At 37.4% G+C, this 19,236-nt stretch overlaps 1 protein-coding gene across 2 annotated transcripts in view; it reads left to right on the plus strand.

The window, feature by feature from the left end:
* Positions 1–1,361: 1,361 nt before the first annotated feature.
* Positions 1,362–19,236, plus strand: part of SYT14 (synaptotagmin 14) — a 257,716-nt gene continuing 239,841 nt past the window's right edge. Inside the window, exons 1-2 of one of the 2 annotated variants that reach the window (XM_058539779.1) lie at positions 1,362–1,446; positions 11,231–11,278. In XM_058539779.1, coding sequence (XP_058395762.1) covers positions 1,434–1,446; positions 11,231–11,278 — 61 coding nt within the window. In that variant the 5' untranslated portion in view covers positions 1,362–1,433. Of the gene's footprint in view, positions 1,447–11,230; positions 11,279–11,754; positions 11,789–19,236 lie in introns of those variants that run through there. The other variant, XM_058539780.1, reaches the window with a different exon arrangement.

Below are 19,236 nucleotides of genomic sequence, written 5' to 3' on the forward strand. Positions count from 1 at the left end.
TAGAGGAGTATTTCGTTTGATCCTACAATAACAACTCTTGCTTGCAGCCAGCTTTTAGCACAGTCTCTGTTTCAATAAATATTCACTGAACTAATGAAAATGGTAACGAATGAGTCTATTGAACATAAACTGTGACTGAGGGAGAGATTATATAAAAGCAATGAAAGGCAGGCACTTTCTGCTCTAGATTTGCAGTCCAACCTCACTTACATAAGTGCAAAAGATTTTCTTCTTTGTGTCAGTCCCCAATGTAGCTATTTTGCACTAGGAGTTAGCATTTTCTTCACGAGGAAGAATCACTAACTCTCTATTCCTCAATGTTGTTAATGCCATTGATTGTCCAGGTCCTCAAAGTATCAAATGAAGTTGAGAGCTGGGTAAATGGTTGAGTGGTCCAAGTACCTCAGGTCAAAATTAAGGGGCCCATTGTTGCTGTGTTCAAGGCTGGCCCGTCACTGTTCAGAACGCTTATGGGTTTGCAAATTTTAAAAGCTTGCATGTGACATGCTTTTCAGGCCATTTGTCAAAACGTCTGCCTGATCCCTACTTTTGTATGGCCTCAAATGTGTGTTTATCACGTGTAGACAAATGCCAACTCATATTTCCAAGGGGAAAACCAAGCTCAGGGTGGTGGCAAGCTTTACCAGAAGGGAGTCTAACGAGTGAAGTGTGTGCGTGTGTGTGTGTGTGTGTGTGTGTGTGTGTGAGAGAGAGAGGGAGGGAGAGAGAGGGAGGAGCTGCTGTCCTTAGGATCCCTCTCCCCTGTCTGCTCTTTGCCAACTAACTGTCTCTGCACCCCACAGCGGAGATCTGAGGCGAGTATTTGGCTGATTCAGGCAAAGCAAAACAAAAACAAAACAGACTTTAAGATTGCAGAATCTGAGGGAGTCACTGGGGGGGAATCCTTGAGCCCAGTTTTCAACTAAGGAGATCTGTCCATGGTCCTGACCACATCCTTCCCCACTCCCCTCCTTCATCGACTTCGGGCGCGGCAAGCACCCGAGGACCCGACGCCTCCGCCGTGGTCGTGGGCGCCGGGAAGCCCCGGGCCGAGCGGGTCGGAACCGCCCGCACATGCTCAGTGAGCCTCCGGCTGGTCTCGGGCACGGAGGCCGGGGCTCTTCGGACTGGGCACCTGTTTTGAATCCCGGCGCGACGCGCTGTGGGGGCGGCGGGGTGGGGGCGGGGCGGCGTCACGTGCCGGCGGCGGCGGCGGCAGCCCGGGAAGGTTCCATTTCTTCCGCGGCCGGCGCTAGCGGCCCCTTCTCCGCCCCGCCCCAGCCCGCCCCGCCCGCAGCTCCCCTCCTCGCCGCGCAGCCCGAAGATCGCGGGGCCGGCCCCGCCCCTCTCGCCGGCGGCCTCGGCGCGTCCTCCGGCCGCACGCCCGCCCGCCGCCCCCGCCATCAGTTGGTGCGGTCCATGGCGAGCACATCATGGCGATTGAAGGTAAGTGGAGGCCGACCGTGCTCGGGGAGGAGGGGGAACGCCCAGATACCGGGGCTCGGCGGCGCCCGGAGGCCGTGACGCGGGTGGGGCCGTCTCCTGAGGGCGGGGAGCCGGCTGAGGAGGCGCGGGGGTCCCGACCGCGTCGCGGGGCCGCCCGACTCTCGCCGGCTCGCTCGCTCGGTCCGGCCCTCGCGGTTCCGTCGGCCGCGGCCGCGGTCCGGCGGACAGGGACGGCGCGGCATGGGGCTCCGGTGCGGCCCTGCAGACCCCGCGGGACGGGTGTACCCCTTTCCGTTGACCTGGCCCCAGCAAACCGTCCTCCCGCAGTACCTGCCTTCCTACCAAACCGGGAGTCCAGTTTTGCTGTGCTAGTCCTAACCGTTCTCAGTGTCTATTCTGGAGCTGATGCTGGGCTGCCCTCTCCGTCCCCTCTTGTGTTTGCGGTTGTAGGGGACCGGGAAATTTGGGGTGAGGTTAATTTCCTTCTCAAGTATTTTTTTTCCTAACACTCAAAACTGCTTTTTCTCTACGAAAGAGAGGTAAATACATCTTTACAACAAACGCACACTCTTAGAATCCTGCATGTATATCAGTCCGTTAAGTGTTAAAGTGTCAACAATACTTATATTTTCAAAAAGTAGCTTAATAAAGTTCCTAGATACGATCGTTGGCACTAGAGTGTATTTTTCTCTTGTTCCAAAAACATGTAACTGGAATGAAGTGTCTGTATTTTGCTTTGTTTTTAAGGAGGATATTGTGAAAATTAATATCGCACGTCTAGGATATTTATGTGAAACATTGCAGCATCTTCCAGCCCCTGTCTCCCTCTTAGCTTAATTCAGTGAAAGTAGTTTGTAAAATTTACCGGTGTGTGTGTCTGTGTTCATCTGTACAGATTTGCAAGGTACCCATAGCTATATCATTAGCCTAAATTTTGTGTGTGTTCCTCCTAAGTAAAACTTTTCAAAGCACTTCCCATCTTGGTGACCAGTCACTAGTAGCATGCGTCTTTGGGGGCACCTTTTGTCAGATCATGTGGACTCCAAAATTGCTTTAGCTGTGTGTTTACATTTATTTTATTTAAGAGATTGCATTCCGACAGTTTCAAATACCTAGTTTAGCTGAAATGGTGGAGGGTGCTGAGAATAAGATATACCTGTAATCTTCCATATTCCTGTTATCCAGAGCAGTGCTTTCAAACACTTTTCCTTACTATACTTTTTATTAGAGGTTAAAAATCAAGAAACCAAGTCCATTGATTTACACTTTGTGCTTTATTTCCCCAACTAATTCGTGGTAGAATTTCTTATGACATGGTAAAGGTAAAAAGTTTTATGCAGAAAGTGAGGAAGAATTAGCCAAATAACACCCAGATATGATCCAAAACTTGTAATTTCTTAAAATATTTTCCAGGGGGCTGGCCCGGTGGCGCAAGCGGTTAAGTACGCGCGCTCCGCAGCGCCGGCCCCGGGGTTCGCCGGTTCGGATCCCCGGGCGCGCATCGACGCACCGCTTGGCAAGCCATGCTGTGACGTGTCCCATATAAAGTGGAGGAAGATGGGCGTGGATGTTAGCCCAGGGCCAGTCTTCCTCAGCAAAAGGAGGAGGATTGGCAGATGTTAGCTCAGGGCCCTTCTTCCTCACACACACACACAAAAATTCCAGTTTTTCCTCTTTTTCTCAGTCCTTCCCTTCTTCCCCCTGGCAGTTAAATGTGATTAATTCCTTTTTCATGTCAACTGATGGTATTTTGCTCTGCTTATTACTACTTGTATGTTTAAAGAACAAGATTCTTTAAATTCTCATAGTCTAGAAATTCTTCTGTTTGAGATACTCTCATAAATATTTTCATACTTAAGCATTTGTTTAAGGCTTCATAATATAAAGATCAGGAATTATGCCTTTTCTAGCTTGGCAAAGAAACTATAGTTAGTATTAGCATTTCAAATAAAGATGTCAGGTCAGGTTAGTCTAACTGTGTTATCACATACTAAAGCAGATTCTTTATACACACCATCCTCATGCTGTGTTGTGGAGTAAAATGAGCTCTGTGTGAGGACTTTATGCTAGGGACATCTTAGAATTTTAGGGGCACAAGGGGGCATCTCATCCAACCTTCTTCCCAATGAAGTGGTTCTTAAAACATCTGGTCCTTTTCATTCACCTGTTAATTCAATAGGTTTTTTGAGCATTAGCTGTACTCAGTGTCCATTGCTAGACTCCATGGGCCCTAAAGATGACTAAGACCACATTCCTTCCCTCAAGGAGTACATGTTCTAGTGGGGGAGACAGATAATTTTAATCATGCAATTACAGTATAGTGTGCACACCAAGAGATGGATCATCCTTTTATACAAAAACATTCAGTGATGATGAGTTCATTGAGTTCACATGCCAAAGAACATTGAACAGCATATGCCAATGTGGAACTATAATTCTTATAGTTCATAAAGTCTTTGTATTTGACCAAAAATCTGTCATTCAGTAGCTTCTATCTATCTACTCATACTAGTTCTGCATTCTGGAGCAATAAATTAAAAGTGCACTATTAATAAATAAAAAGCACACAGAATTTTTCTAACGTATATTTCCAAATAGTAGCTAGATATCTTGGATGTCCCACAGCAATCCAAAATGTTTAGCTTGGGACGTTCAGAATGTCCTAAACTAAAGTTGTCATCACAGCCACCAAATCTAGCCTCCATACTCCTCACTCCATGCAAATTTACCATCTAAGTGGCATTTTTAAATAACCAGACATCCGAGTTAGAAACCTGGAAATCAGCCCTGTCTTATAATTCACCCCCAACATCCTGTTGATCACTAAATCCTGCCAAGTCTACATCTCAGTTTATGATGCTGAGTGGTTACACGTTAGTTTATACCCTTATCTCTTATGAAGAGAGTTGTATTAGTTTCCTAACTATTCTTGTTATCTCCAATCTTAAGTTTCCTTCCAATCCATTTTCTAAACTATTGCTAGTTATCTTTGTAAAATGCAAATCTGAATTACTTAAAACCTCGGGGTAAAGCTAGTCTTTAATGATCTGGCCTATGCCCTGCCTTCCTCCAATCCACACTTTTCTGTCTCTACCATAGGGATATCAGAAGACTCCTTGCAAAATGTTTTCCTGAAGTAAAAATATTCACCTTTATTGTTAACTTGCTATTTAACTTTTACTACTTATCCTCTCTGGGTAGCATTTTTAAAAATTGTAAGGGGTAAATTAGAATGTTTGTGTGTGTGTGTTTGTATATATATGTATTATATATACATATAATTACATATATTATGTACATATGTAAAATACATATAAATAAAAAGCATACATAATACATATGTACATATATACAGACACACACACTTTTTATTCATAGTGCACATTATAGTTTACCACACAGTTTCACATATATTTTTTAAATCATCAGTACAATTCTGAGATGCTCTTGAAGATTTATTGTTACTCTAAGATTTCCAAGGCAAATTTGGGCTTTTAAAAGCCATTTGAAATATTGAAATAAAAAACCCAATACAAGCATGTTATATTATTAGTCTTGAAGGAGAACATCACACTCTTTTCCTGCTTTCAGTGCTATTGTTAGAGGGAGATCATTACAGTGTATATTGGGGATAATATAGTTAGAAAGTCACACTTATCACAGTCTGTGGCTGAGTGAGGCAATTTATTGAATGGTTTATTTTTGCAGGATTTACAGTTCAGTTTAATCAACGATATTCCTAAAAGAGATACTTTGACTTTTGGCAGAAATAAAATTTCTCATGTTTCACAGAGATGTAAGACACGTTTGTATGTTAGGTAGATTTGTTCAGAGACCTCTGCAAGTACTTTTGAGTAATTTATGGTTTAAGATTCCTTTCTAACTCACTAAACAAAATTAGAAAGAAGTAGGGAACACTAGAGAAATATTTGTATTAAGAAGCATTTCATTTTTTGTTTTAGAATGCAACAGTGTATGCCAATGTGGAAAGCAGAGCCACATATTAGCTTATTTATACAACTTGTTGAGTATTACTGTTTGCATTAGTGCTTTCTTTAAAATGATTATAATGTGTGTACATAGTATATGTGTAGTAGTATAGTAGATTGTCTTCATGGATTTGGTTTCCCTTTAGCTGACTTCATTCTTTCCCCTCCAGATCCTAGCCAGTTAATACCTAATGTGAAAAATACCTATGTAGGTATAATGTAAGATTGGACAAACCACTAGAAATAAAACATTCCAAGCTTTTGAGTAAAATGATTACATGCATATTTTGTATATGTGTGTAGTAAAATCTCAGTTGAAACCTAACAAATTGGAACCCTTGATTTACCATTTTTTAGATGGAGGAAATAGTGATAACACAGCAAGCTGTTATTAGGAATTTATTTAAAAACAAACTTCTAGGATCCATATGTATGTGCAGTATAGTTTCTTATTTTCACATTTTCAGGGCTATGTTAGAATTGATATTCACAGTAATAGTCTGAGTCATCAAGAGATAGAGGATTTTAATGAAATACTAAATTATCTTCAGTATTCTGAACTTTAATGCAGTAATGCATATTAGCTTTAAAAAGTGATCTGGTGCAGTAGTCAAAACAAAAAGGTTTTCTCAGTTAACTAGAAAATTAAGGTAAGTAGAACACCTTTTTATGAGCATATACTTAGTCAAGGTTTTATGGTATTATCTTAATGAGCTTCTAACAGTCAAAAACATAATTAACTAAAAAACTGAATTAAAAAGTGGCAAAAATGGATTACATTTGTGAACAGTAAATTTACTTTTATAGAATAAAACTTACACCTCTTAGAAAAAATTATTGAATAAATTCATTGGAATTTACATGGATCAAAAGAGATACTGTATTTAGTATGCTTTGCAAATTATAAAGTGCTCTAAGATATTGTTATGAAAAGAGATATGGTTGGTTATTCTGTGTGGTGCTGGAGTGGTGGTATGTGTCTCAAAGTTTAGGCTGTTACTAGATAGGAATGTTATGGAGAAAATGAGTTTGTAAAAGTAAATACAGGAAAGACTTATTCAGACTATTTTAACTCTACAGTAATTGCACAGCAACAACAAAAAAGTAAAGGAATTCCAATTTGAGAGGATAACTCTCTGAGGGTTGGAGGCCTGAAAGTTTTTTTTTTTAAAGAAAAATTCTGAAAAGAGGACAAGTTAAGAAGTATGAGAAGATTAACATTTGTTTTGGAATATTTACACAGGAGAGTGTTTAAAATTAAATGATAACTGATGCTGTAGAAGAGAGAAGAAAACATTATAAGAGTTTTCTCTGTTTCCACGGTATACATCTAAGTTTTCTTTGAATTTTGTATTCTACTTGTGAAGAATGCAAAGGAATTAACATTTTTTGTCTGCTCGCCGTGGGCCAGGCATTGTCTATCCGTTATCTCAGTCGTAGATGGCAGTGCGTGGCACCACTTCTCCCTCTCTTGATTGTAGCACACGTGTTTTCTTAAAGTATCTTTTCTTCTTACTAGTTGTGAACTTGGTTTCAGAATCCTTCTCAACATTACCCTCTACCCCCACTCTAGCAACGTCTTTACAGAATTGGTATACAAGATGAAAGCTCTTTTCTATCCTGGAGTTAATATTATTACTACTTTACAACTGACTTCAGTTATTTTTATTTTTTCTTACTCCAAAGGTTAAGTAACAAGCACAAGGTTTACCAAGACAATACCAGGTAATGCTGACTTTAAAATTGAAGTGAGGCTCAATTCAGAAACCATGTTCTTTCTACAACACTGTGTTTTCAATTAGGGACTAAAATTGGTATTATTCCTTGAATGACTTAATTAGGGAGAAACTAAAAGGTATCTAGAGATTAGTGACTGTGGTCTAAATGGGTTAAGTTGGTTGGGGGGAGTTGGCAACATTAATAGGAAATATTTAAAGTTTCATGCTCATTATGTGTAGTATAGGTCTGCTTAAGAATTAGCTAAATCAGTTGATCACTGTAAGCTAGACATTAATTTAAAGGCCGTGACTACTTTAATGCATGTGTTTTGGAGACAGATCTTTAGATGAGATGGAATTTAAGATATTTTTAAAGTAGACTTGCAGTGTATGACAGAAAAAATTAATAGAACCTGTAAATTGTTGTGATTTAGGCTAATGGTCAAAGTAAACATGGTAGAAAAAATAAAGTCAGTTTTAAAAAGGACTTCTAGATCCATTTTAAAGGATCTAAATCTTTGGGTTTAATTCCATTTTTGTACAGCTTATTGTATTTTAATGGGAATACAACATCACTACATATTTTCCTTCTGTAGACATGTGGAAAAGCACATACTTTATACTAAGTCTCCACGCCCCAACTTAAAAAAATTCCCAGTTCCTAGGCACACTCTCAATTATGTGTGCATTCATATACAAACACATACATGCAGACATTCACAGCACATGTGTGTGTGCCCACACATCTGTTTCCTCTTACACCCTGTGCTTAGTTAGGCCAGTTGTAGAAGATGATGCCAGTTTACGTCATGCTTCTACATGGGTTTCCCTGAGGGAAAAGATGGTAACTGACTAAGCTTGACATTTTCTATCTATTTCTCATTTCCGCGTTGCTAAGATGATTATTTAAAGAGCAATGCTAGTATTATCTCCCAGAATAGTTTTAAGAAATTCACTTTTGGGCTGGCCCCGTGGCTTAGCGGTTAAGTGCTCGCGCTCTGCTGCTGGCGGCCGGGGTTTGGATCCCGGGCATGCACCGACGCACCGCTTCTCCGGCCACGCTGAGGCCGCGTCCCACATACAGCAACTAGAAGGATGTGCAGCTATGACATACAACTATCTACTGGGGCTTTGGGGGGAAAATAAATAAATAAATAAAATCTTTAAAAAAAAATTCACTTTTATTTAAATTACCTTAAAGAATTAGAAAACAATTTTATAATTTTCAAAAAATGAAGAAAAATAAATTTTTACTTTCTTACCCTATTAAACCTAGTGTTCTAATGATTTTTTCTGACAATTAACTAGTGACCCTGGGCAGCTTTACTTAACCTTTAGTGCCTTGGTTTGATTATCTATAATATGGTCCCCAAGTCTTCATTATTGTTATATCTTTGAAGTAAATTTGAGGTGTGAAAAATTATATTCATACAAGAGTTCATTTGGGTGATGATTATTCATTTTAGTGGAAGACTCATCTCTTTTTAAGGAGGTTGACTAATTGATTAAGTAATCATTCCCTCAAATTGGTTCAGCCACTATGGGAAACAGTATGAGGTTCCTCAAAAAATTTAAAATATAACTGCCATATGATCCAGCAGTCCCACTCCTGGCTATATTTAAGGAAATGAAAACAGTGTATCAAAGAGATATATGCACTCCCATGTTTATTGCAGCATTATTCACAATAACCAAGATAGAGAAACAACCTGAGTGTTTGTCAACGGATGAATGGACAAAGAAGATGTGGTACAGTGTATGTGTACAATGGAATATTACTCAACCATGGGAAGGAAGGAATTCCTGCCATTCGTGACAACATGGATGGACCTTGAGGGCATTATGCTAAGTGAGATAAGTCAGACAGAGAAAGACAAATACTGTATGATATCACTTATCTGACTGAAAAAGTATTTAAGCCTGTTAACTCCGAACATATATATTAAAACATACGTTTAACATATAGAATGCATATTTTTTTCCTTATACTCTTCCTGGTCTTAGGAAGGATCGAAGATAAAAGGAATATTGATTTCAGTGTCTGATAATATAGTGAAGTTTATTTAACTTTTTTTGTTTCTTCTTTCCTACTTTTAAAAGTAAGGTTTTTTTTTTCCCCCAAATTTTACTTTATTGTCTGGCTTTTATTTATCTTTAATATTCCTTTTCATTTTAGTAATAATAGTGATGCTCTTGAGTTCCACGTGTACACCAGTGAATTCTTACTTGTTGGTTAGAATTTTCAGAACAAATATCAGGAATAGTAGAGCACAATCTTACTTGCATTTTTTAGTTTTGTGATTTTTGTGTGTTCTTTGGCACATTTGACCATTATCAATTGACTGTAAATTTAAAATATAGTAATTATTTGACTTAGTTTTTTATTTATGAGATTCTTTCATTTGATATAGATAAATTGAATGCTTTAAAAAGTGGGAGTTAGCTTTCATTGTCATTCTGCAGTTTTGAGAAAAGCCCTAGAATATAATAGTTTTTATTATTGTTACTTTTAGTACTAAGCCTTGTAAAAACTATGCAGTTATATTTAAGATTAGATGTGTAAAACCTAACCAATTTATATTAAATGGGGGGAAAGTCTAGTTTTAATTACAGACTTTAAAGTACAGCCTTGTTACATGAATTAAGTACATAACTCAAACTAAGTTACAAGTGTTACCTTCTAGAGAATAGGCCTTAATGACTGTATAAGAAATATTTCTAAGTGGCCTATGAAAACATTAGTGATGGCGTCAGTATACATTACAGTTATGTTATTGTTATTACATGATTCTTTTAAATTTCTTGAAAAGAGTTCTTCTTATAATTTAGTAAATATTCTCCTTCCAGTCATTTGACTAGTGTCTTCTGAGTTTTAAAGATGTGTGGTATATAGGTATCGTTCATTCTGCCTCTTGGGCAGGTGATCAGTGGTTGCTCATTGCTAATATTCCAATTAATAAGGTCTCACTGTATTTACACTGAGGTTTGCTGAATAATAAGTCTTTTATAATCGTAGCTTTAAGTTAGGTATTTCTTCTTGGCTAAGTCTGTCTTCCTGATAACCAGTGATTAGTCTGTAGTGTTGATAATAAGGAAGCAATGGCATTGTTACAACCAAGTTAGAATGTAATCTAACCTACTTTAGTGATAGAAATACTGTTTTCTAGCTTTTGTAGCTTGCTTCCTAGATGACCTACTTTTTTTTAGTGGATATCATGGTTTTTATTTCTCATGTTACTGCTGTAAGATATTTCTGTTTCTTATAACTTAACTGTTCATAATAAGCTTCTATAATGAGCTAAGATGATTAAATTATTTAATATTTTATTATGTAAAGTTTAAACATAGTTCACAGTATAATTATAAGGTCATGCATATATATAGAACACCACAAAATCTTATTCAGCTTACATTCATTTTAAGTAGTGGCACTATGTTGCAGAGTGAAGGAAATATCTATTTCTGTACTAACTAATAAATATTACCTTTATGATAATCAAAGTAATATTTGATGATAATTATGATAAAGTAAATTTTTGGTTAAATTTGTTAGTTTTTATCATCATACTATTTATTTATAAAATTTGTCATATTATAGATTTATAAGAGTGGGTAGCTGGAGAATGGGGAAAGGCTCATGTTTCCTTTTATGCAATATGAGTATATTTGATAAAATATAAATAGTGCCTTTATAGGGTTGATCCTTCCATAATAACTTACCTGTGTATATTAAGGCTCAGATACAAAAGTGGATCCTACCTTGCAGTGTTTCCTTCTAGATCATGTGAAGAGGGGCTTAAGAAATGGTGATAGGGTTTCTGCTCTTGAGAACCTTGCCATTTAAAATAACATACTTGAATGAAGCTTCTTCTTTCCAAGACTTTATAAGGTCTTAATTTAAGGGTTCAGGAAAATTCTGAATATTATCCTATTCATATATGTAGTTAAGTTTAAAGAGAAGAGTTAGGTTACTTTTTTCTGAGGTCATTTCTAGAAGCTACTTTAAAACAGTTCTTTGTAACAGTTAAACTCAGGTTATTTCCTGTTTTTAACTTCTAACAAAAATTTTTTTAACAGGTGGAGAAAGAACCTGTGGAGTACATGAACTTATCTGTATTAGAAAAGGTAAGTCAGGGCTCTGCGTGGATATTTAAATACAAAATGAGCACTTCACAGTGTATGATAAATTTTAGTAAGATGGCCGATAATTTGGACTTACAAAGTATAAAATTTAACAAATATTAATATTTGTTATTTGTATTATAGACTTAAGCATCCATAAAGTGCATATTGCTTTCTAATGTGGTTATGGAGAGTTGTTACTTTTTATTTGGTTTTGATGGGCTGATAAAGTCTGTTTTTTAGCATGTTGGTTATTAGACATGGTGAAGAGGCAAAGAATGGAGGGTTTGATTTTTGTTCCCTTTCAGAATCTGGACTCTGAGTGCATGCTGATCTGCCATTGACTTCTGTTCTATTACTGTACCCCATCAGAGAGATGTGAGGAGTTGGTTGAAATTCAAATCGGGAACATGTCCAAAGACCACAATATCTTTTGACACCAACAACTGTCTGTGCTTTCTTAGAGGGAGCCACCTGACAAGTGGGTGGTTCCACAAGGTGGCCCCAGGAAAGGTAATTCAGTTACTAGGTGGGAGGCAAGGAATCAGACCGTCTCTAGATTTGGAAGAATCAGGAGAACCTTGGGAGTCCCTCCACTCATAAGTAATCACAAATCTGTGAAATGGTGTGAAGAAAGGAAAAGATGTACCTGGGGAGGTCAGGGGAAGAAATCCTCATAAATTACTACTCTGTTCTCTTTTTAAACTTGGGAGACTTCATTTTTCTTGCATCTTTCTTGGAAACTGACTTGGCCCTCCTGAGTCTGGCCAGCTAGCAGCACTCTCCTGCCTAATATTTCACACTAAGAAGGATTGAGGCAGCGCCGGTATTTGTGATACACTAGTATGATTGGCATGCTAGGAAAATGTCAGCGTATTTTCAGTAAGTCTTCAGCAGGTCTGAAAAGCCTCCACTTCTTTAGAGTTGAAAAAAAACGTTTAATCCTTTTTAGGTGAATTTGACATGGTCATACTAGTTTATCTATGTGTCACTGCCTGCGATTGCTGTTCATTTAGAAACAATCTCCTTCCTTTATTAAAGTGTAGTTTGTCTATATACTTTTTCTCTCGTACCATAGAGGAGAAAATTGAAGTCAGTTCTCTGAAATGTCAAATTTAGGATTGTTATTTGCACTCTATAATCATTGTTGATTTGTGCTTTTTATCTAAAATGGGGGTGGAAGGGACAAATTTATACATTGTTTTCTTCTTGTATGTAAACATTTTTAGTCTTCTACTATGATATATTAATCCAGAACTACTAAAAATGTTTGAAATAAATTTATAGTTATTATCTTGTCCCACTAAAACTTTTTAAAACACAGAATTTGACTGGACAGCAAAAGACACTGTATGAGTCATTTGGAATTGAGAGCTATTAAAACTGTGGTCAGGTGAAGGAAGAATCGAGACAAGGATGGAGACAGCTGGAAGGGAGGAAAATCAAATGTGCAGAGGGCCTTTTGTGGCTACAATGGTAACGGAAAGCCATGTGGGGAAAATAGTATAGATAGGCATAGATGATGATCTGAACACACTTTTTTTTTATGGCTCTTCTTGCTGTTCTTGATTGCTCTCTCCCTTCCTATCCAGGTAGTTCTCAGACCATGCCTTGCCTAGATTTCCCTATATTAGTCCAGCTTTTTCGCTTCCTTCCATTTTTCTACAGAATTTTACATCTGGGATTAAAAATTTTTGAAAATTTATCCCACTATAGCCATGTCATGGAAAAGTTTCTGAATCTCTATTTGTCTGTGAATCCCCTTAACATTGAGTACAGTGTCCTGTTCTAGTGGATGTTCCATAAGTATTGAAATATTTTCAAAATTAATGCTCAGAGCTAAAGCTTTTTCATTTTAAGCTGGACTTGCATAGAGTAGAGCATATGAAGTTTATATAAAGTAGAATAATTATAATTAGCATCAATGATTCTGGTAAAATGACATGTCTGACATTGTATTCAGCTTTTTTACCCGTTCCTTCTCTGCCTCCTTTGCTGGCTTCTCTCGTCTGTCAGACCTCTGAATATTGGAATGTAACCAAGTTTGGTCCTGGGCTTGCTTCATTTTTCCTTCTTTTCCCTCCGTTTGATTTTATCTAGTTTTGTTGTTTTAAATGCCGCACAAATTTACATATCCTGCTCTGACCTGTCCTTGAGCTCTCTGCTCTTACATCAAGCTACTAACTTGATATTTCTGTTTGGATGTCTGTTAGAATAACAACTTGACATGTCTAAATCGCAAGTCCTGATTTTCTTATGAGCCTATACCTTTCTCAGTCTTCTCCATCTCAGCTAATAAACAGAACAGTTTACCTAGTTGTTCAAGTCCTAACTTAAGAATCATCCTGTATTTCTCTCATTATCTTATCTTCCACATTGAATTTATTAGCAAGTTCTGTCAGTTCTATCTTCAAAATATATTCTGAATCCATCCTCTTTTTTCCATCTTGCTATTATCATCGTAGTCTGGGTCCGTGTCTTCACTTGCTTACACTACTGTGATAGTTTTCTAACTTGTTTCCCTACTTCCACTCTTTTCTCCTTAGAGTATATACCAATGATCTTTTTATATGTAAATCAGATCATATCACTTTCTTGGTTGAAATTCTTTTGTGGATTCCCGTTATACCTGGAATAAAATCAAAGTGCCTTACCCTAGTCTACAGAGCCTTACATTATAGCATCAACTCAGACTCCAAAATGTCATCTAAATATCATCAACCCAGAAGTCTCATCATCTAAATCGTTTATATTCAGAATTCCTCTCCATCTGTAGACCTGTTAAACTAGCAAACAAGTTACCTGCTCTCAAAATACAGTGAAGGAACAGGCATAGTATAACAGTTACAGACATTTTTACCCCACCCGTGAGAAAATGGAAGGAAGAAAGGAGTCACTGGTATCAAGCAGTTTTGAAATCCAACTAGGAAAATCTATTAGGTTTCAAGCCCTAGGAATAATATTCTGTGGCTTTTGGCCCTGAAGTGTGAGGCTCCACTCTCTGGGTGTGAGACTCTACCCTTGGAGTCATCCTTCCTTTTTCACCAAAGATAGTGTATATTTGAGTAGTTTTATTAGCTGTTTCCTGCCTGTGGAATTTGGTAGTCTGTCCGTCTTCTTTCATTTTGTCCTCTCTTGTCCCTTTGAGTTCAAGCTGGTGGTATTTCTGCGGGTATAATATTCTCAAAAAAGATTTTTGTGAGTCTTCTCAGTACATCATGGGGATTCATTCCTTTGGACAGGATGCATCTCCACAGGTCTTTCCTAGATAATTCCATTTCGGTTTTTGGCTTCTGCCAAAAGATGGCTGAGGAGATGTGTGAGTCACATGTCTAATCTCTTCAGAGAGCCCTCTGTGTCACTGAATATTGTGACTTTTGTTCATTTTGAGGCACTGGCAAAAGGTTTTCTAGCCACACCCTAGACTTTGACTCCAGAGCACGCTTTCTTGAGGTTGAATCCCTAATTTTAGCATAATTTACAATCTAGATAGGCTGAGAATTTTCCAAATTATCAAGTCCTGGTTCCTCTTTTCTTAACAGTTCTTCCCTCAATTTATCTCTTTCCTCTTGTTTTACTATAAGCAGCATGAAGTAAGCAGGCCACATTTTGCTTGGAGCCTTCAGCATTTTGCTTGGAAATCTCCTGAGCTAAAGATCCTGGTTCATTGTTTACAAGTTCTACTTTCCATATAACTGTAGGACACAATTTAGCCAAGCTTTCTGCCACTATATGACAAGGATCTCCTTTTCTCCGCTTTCCATAATATGTTCTTTGTTTCCTTCTGAGCTCTCACAGCAGCACCTTTAACCTTTAACTGCCCGTGGTCTGTTTGTGACTATTTAGGTATTCTAGATCTAAGACGATACAGGATTTCTCTACCATGCTCCTCACTTCCTTCTGAGTCCTCACTGGCAGAGTCATTAACATACATATTTCTCCTAAGAATCTTTTCAAGGCAATTTAGGCTTTTTTTATTGTGCTTCTCAATATTCTTCAAACTTCTACCTGTTACCTAATTTCAAAGCCACTTCCATATTGTTAGGTATTTGTTATAGCAGCACCCCACTTCCAGGTACTAAAATCTGTATTAGTTTTCTATAGCTGCTATAACAAATTACCACAACTTTGATGTCTTACAACAACACAAATTTGTTCTCTTACAGTTCTGGAGGCCAGGGTCCAAAGTCAGTTTCACTGGGCTGAGGTCAAGCTTTTCTTCTGGAGGCTTGAGGGGAGAATCTGTTTCCTTATCTTTTTTATCTTCTGGAGGCTACCTGCATTCCTTGCCTTTTGGTCCCTTCTTCCGTCTTCAAAGCATATCATTCCAAACTCTGCTGCCATTTCTTTTTTCTACTACTCATTCTGATTGCCTGCTTCCCTCTTCTAAGGACCCTTGTGATTACCTTGGGCCTACTTGGATAATCTACCCACATCTCTCCATCTCAAGATGCTTAGCATAACCAAATACGCAAAGTCCCTTTTGCCATTTCAGGTAAAATTGACAAGTTATGGGGATTAAGACATGGACATCTTTGGGAAGCCATTACTCAGCTTACCACACTAATATACTCTGACCCCTGCTTACTTCACTGTCTTCATGTTGTATATACTCCCTCTTACGACTGTACTTTAGCCACATTGGTTTTATTTTTCTTCATTAATTGTGCCAGGCTTGCTTCTGGCTATAAACTTGATTATAGGCTATTTTCTCTGTTATGCTCTCCCTGCCAGCTCTTTGAATGACTGACTCCTCTAATCCTTTAGGTCTCATTCCAAGTGTTGCTTTCTCAGTCACACATTCCCTGCTGACCATATCTAAATTCGCCCTTCCCATCCCTTTCTAGTCTTTAATCTCAATGATATCACCCTAATTGGCATTTATCACTTATATAGTTATTTACTTTTTTTGGGAGGAACTATATGTCTCCCCATTAAAATAAAAGCTCTAAAGAGGGCAGGAGTGTTGATGGACTTGTTCACTGCCTCATCTCCAGTGCCTAGAACAGCATAGGATATATAGAAGATACTTAATAAATGTTTGTGGGATGAATAAATGAATGATGAAATTGGATTTGGCTGAATTGATCCTGAATAATTTTATTTAATGCCTACCAATTATTTAGAAGGCATTTATTAAATACTTTCTCTATGCAAGGACAATTCTAGATGTAGTGACTGATAAAGAAACAGGGGTTTCTTTTTTTCAACAATATTATAAACTAGATAATACAAAATTTAAAGCTGTAGAACACCTAAAAATGCAGAGCATTTGGAACGTTATACATTACTGGTGGGATTATAAAATGGTCAGCCACTTTGGAAAACAGTTTGGCAGTTCCTCAAAAAGTTAAACAGTTACCAGATGACCCAGAAATTTTATTCCTAGGTATATACCCAAGAGAATTGAAAATGTGTGTTCACACAAAAACCTGTGTAGTAATATTCATAGCATAATTATTCAGACATAAAAAAGTAGAAACAACCTAAATGTTTATGAATTGATCAGTAGATAAACAAAATATGGTATATCCGTATAATGGAATATTATTTAGCAAGGAAAATAAATGAAGTATTGATTCATGCTGCAACGTGGATGAACCTTGAAAACATTATGATAAGCGAAAGAAGCCAGACATAAAATATGTATGATTCTATTTGTGTGAATCACATACTGTATGTTTCCATTTATATGAAGTGTCCAGAAGAGGCAAATCCATAGGGACAGAAAGTACATTAGTGGTTGCCAGGGGCTGGGGGAAAGAGGGAATGGAGACTGACTGTTGATGGGTACAGTTTCTTTTGGGGGTGATGAAAAGGTTTTGAAATTAGACAGTTGTAATGGTTGTACAACTCGATGAATATACTAAAATCCACTGAATTGTACACTTTAAAGGATGTAATTTATGGTATGTGAATTACAGTTCAATAAAGCGATTCAGAAATCGTACCAGGAACTGAAAACTAGAGTTGTAGATACATTTAGTGACTTCTCACATGGTGGGCGTAGTTCTAACAGATAAGGTAGATGCTACGTGACTTTTTTATGATCTAACCTTAGAAGGATGTACATGGTATACTTCTGTCATACTGCATTGGCACAAGCAGTTACAAGCCTGCCTAGATTCAAGGGGAGGAGACATAGGCCCCACTTCTCCGTGAGGAGTAGTGTCAAAGAATTTGTGGCCATTGAAAAAAAAGCAATACCGTATATGCTTATGTTAGAAAAGGAGAGAATGAAAATTTATGAGGTAAGCATTCAGTGCAAGAAGTTAGAGCTATCTCATAAACTCAGAGAAAGTAGAAAGAAGGAAAGACTAAAGATAATAGAAAATTAGTGAAATAGAAGCAGAGATACAGTAAAGATCAACAGAGCCAAAATGCCAGTACTTTGAAAAGGCTTATGAAATAGAAAGATCTCTAGCATTGATAATTAAGAAAATCAGACAGAAGCCATGTGCAAATAATATTAGCCTTGTAAAAGAGGATATAATTGTAGTTACAAGCGAGCTTTCAAAAATCCAAAAATGACTTTTTGATAGTAAATTTGAAATTGTAGATGAAATGGACAATTTCAGAGAAAATATAATTTAAACTGATAGAAAAGTAGAATTAATCATTAATGATTTTTTTAGGCAACTGCTCTCCAGCCTTCAAAGAAGAAAGGATTCAGTCTTATAAAAACTGTTCCAGAGACTAAGAGAAGTGGAACATTATCCCATAGTACTTCAGGAGACTAGAATAGAACCTTAATACTAAACCAGACTAGTACAGTATGAAAGGGGGAAATACATGCTAATCTTACTTAGAAATGTAACAATTTGCAAACCAAATCCAGCTATGTTTTGAGAAAAAATGTACAAACATATGACAAGTTGGTTCATTTCAAGAATGTTGCATGGGAATCTATTGCTATGGTTTACCATGTTAATCATATAAGCACCTCAATATAAGCAGAAAAAGCATTTGATAAAATTTATCACTCACTTATAGTAAAAGCTCTTAAACTAGGAATAGAAAGAAACTACTTTAACTTAATAAAGGGTATCTGTCAAAAATAGATAAACTAAATACTTGATGATGAAACGTTAGAAGCATGAATCTTGTATCGTACTGCAGATCAGAGCCAGTACAGTAAGCCAGGACACAGAAATAGAAAGTGTAAGATTAAAAGGAAGGGATAATACTAATATTTTTCATAGGTGATATTGATTACCTATCTAGAAAATCCAAGGGACTCTATAAATAAATTAATAGAATAAGAGAGTTCAGTAAATTTGATCAATACAAGATGATTATATAGAAATCAGTTACATTCCTAAATAATAGGCAACAATTAGAAAATGCAATAAAAGAAGATCTCTTTTAGAGTATTGTCAAATCTGTAATATACCCAGGAACAAATTGAAAAAAAGATGTGTATGACTTTCATGGAGAAAATTAAAAAGCTTTATATACAGACATAAAAGAAGACATGTAGGGGCTGGCCCCATGGCATAGTGGTTAAGTTCACGTGCTCCACTTCGGTGGTCCGGGGTTCGCAGGTTCGGATCCTGGGCATGGACCTGCGTACCACTAATCAAGCCATGCTGTGACAGTGTCCCATATGCAAGGTAGAGAGAGATTGGCACAGATGTTAGCTCTGGGACAATCTTCCTCAAAAAAAAAAAAACACGACGTAAATTAAGAGATAAATAATTTTTATGGGTAGAAATATGCAACGTGTTTAAATTGGCAATACTCTCCAAAGTAATCTATAAATTCAATGCAATTCTAATCTAAATCCTGACAGGAATTTTCAGGGGATGGACAAGTTAATTCGTAAATGTATATGGTAGAGCAAATAGCCAAGAAGAATTAAGATAGTTTTGAAGTAAAGGAACATAGTTTGGGGGGGTATGTATTGATTAAGATATTCATTTGGTTGCTTTATCTGAGACCAAGTGATTAAACAAGAAAAG

The sequence above is a fragment of the Diceros bicornis genome, chromosome 4 (genome assembly GCF_020826845.1).
Source record: "Diceros bicornis minor isolate mBicDic1 chromosome 4, mDicBic1.mat.cur, whole genome shotgun sequence".
Classification (NCBI taxonomy): domain Eukaryota; kingdom Metazoa; phylum Chordata; class Mammalia; order Perissodactyla; family Rhinocerotidae; genus Diceros; species Diceros bicornis.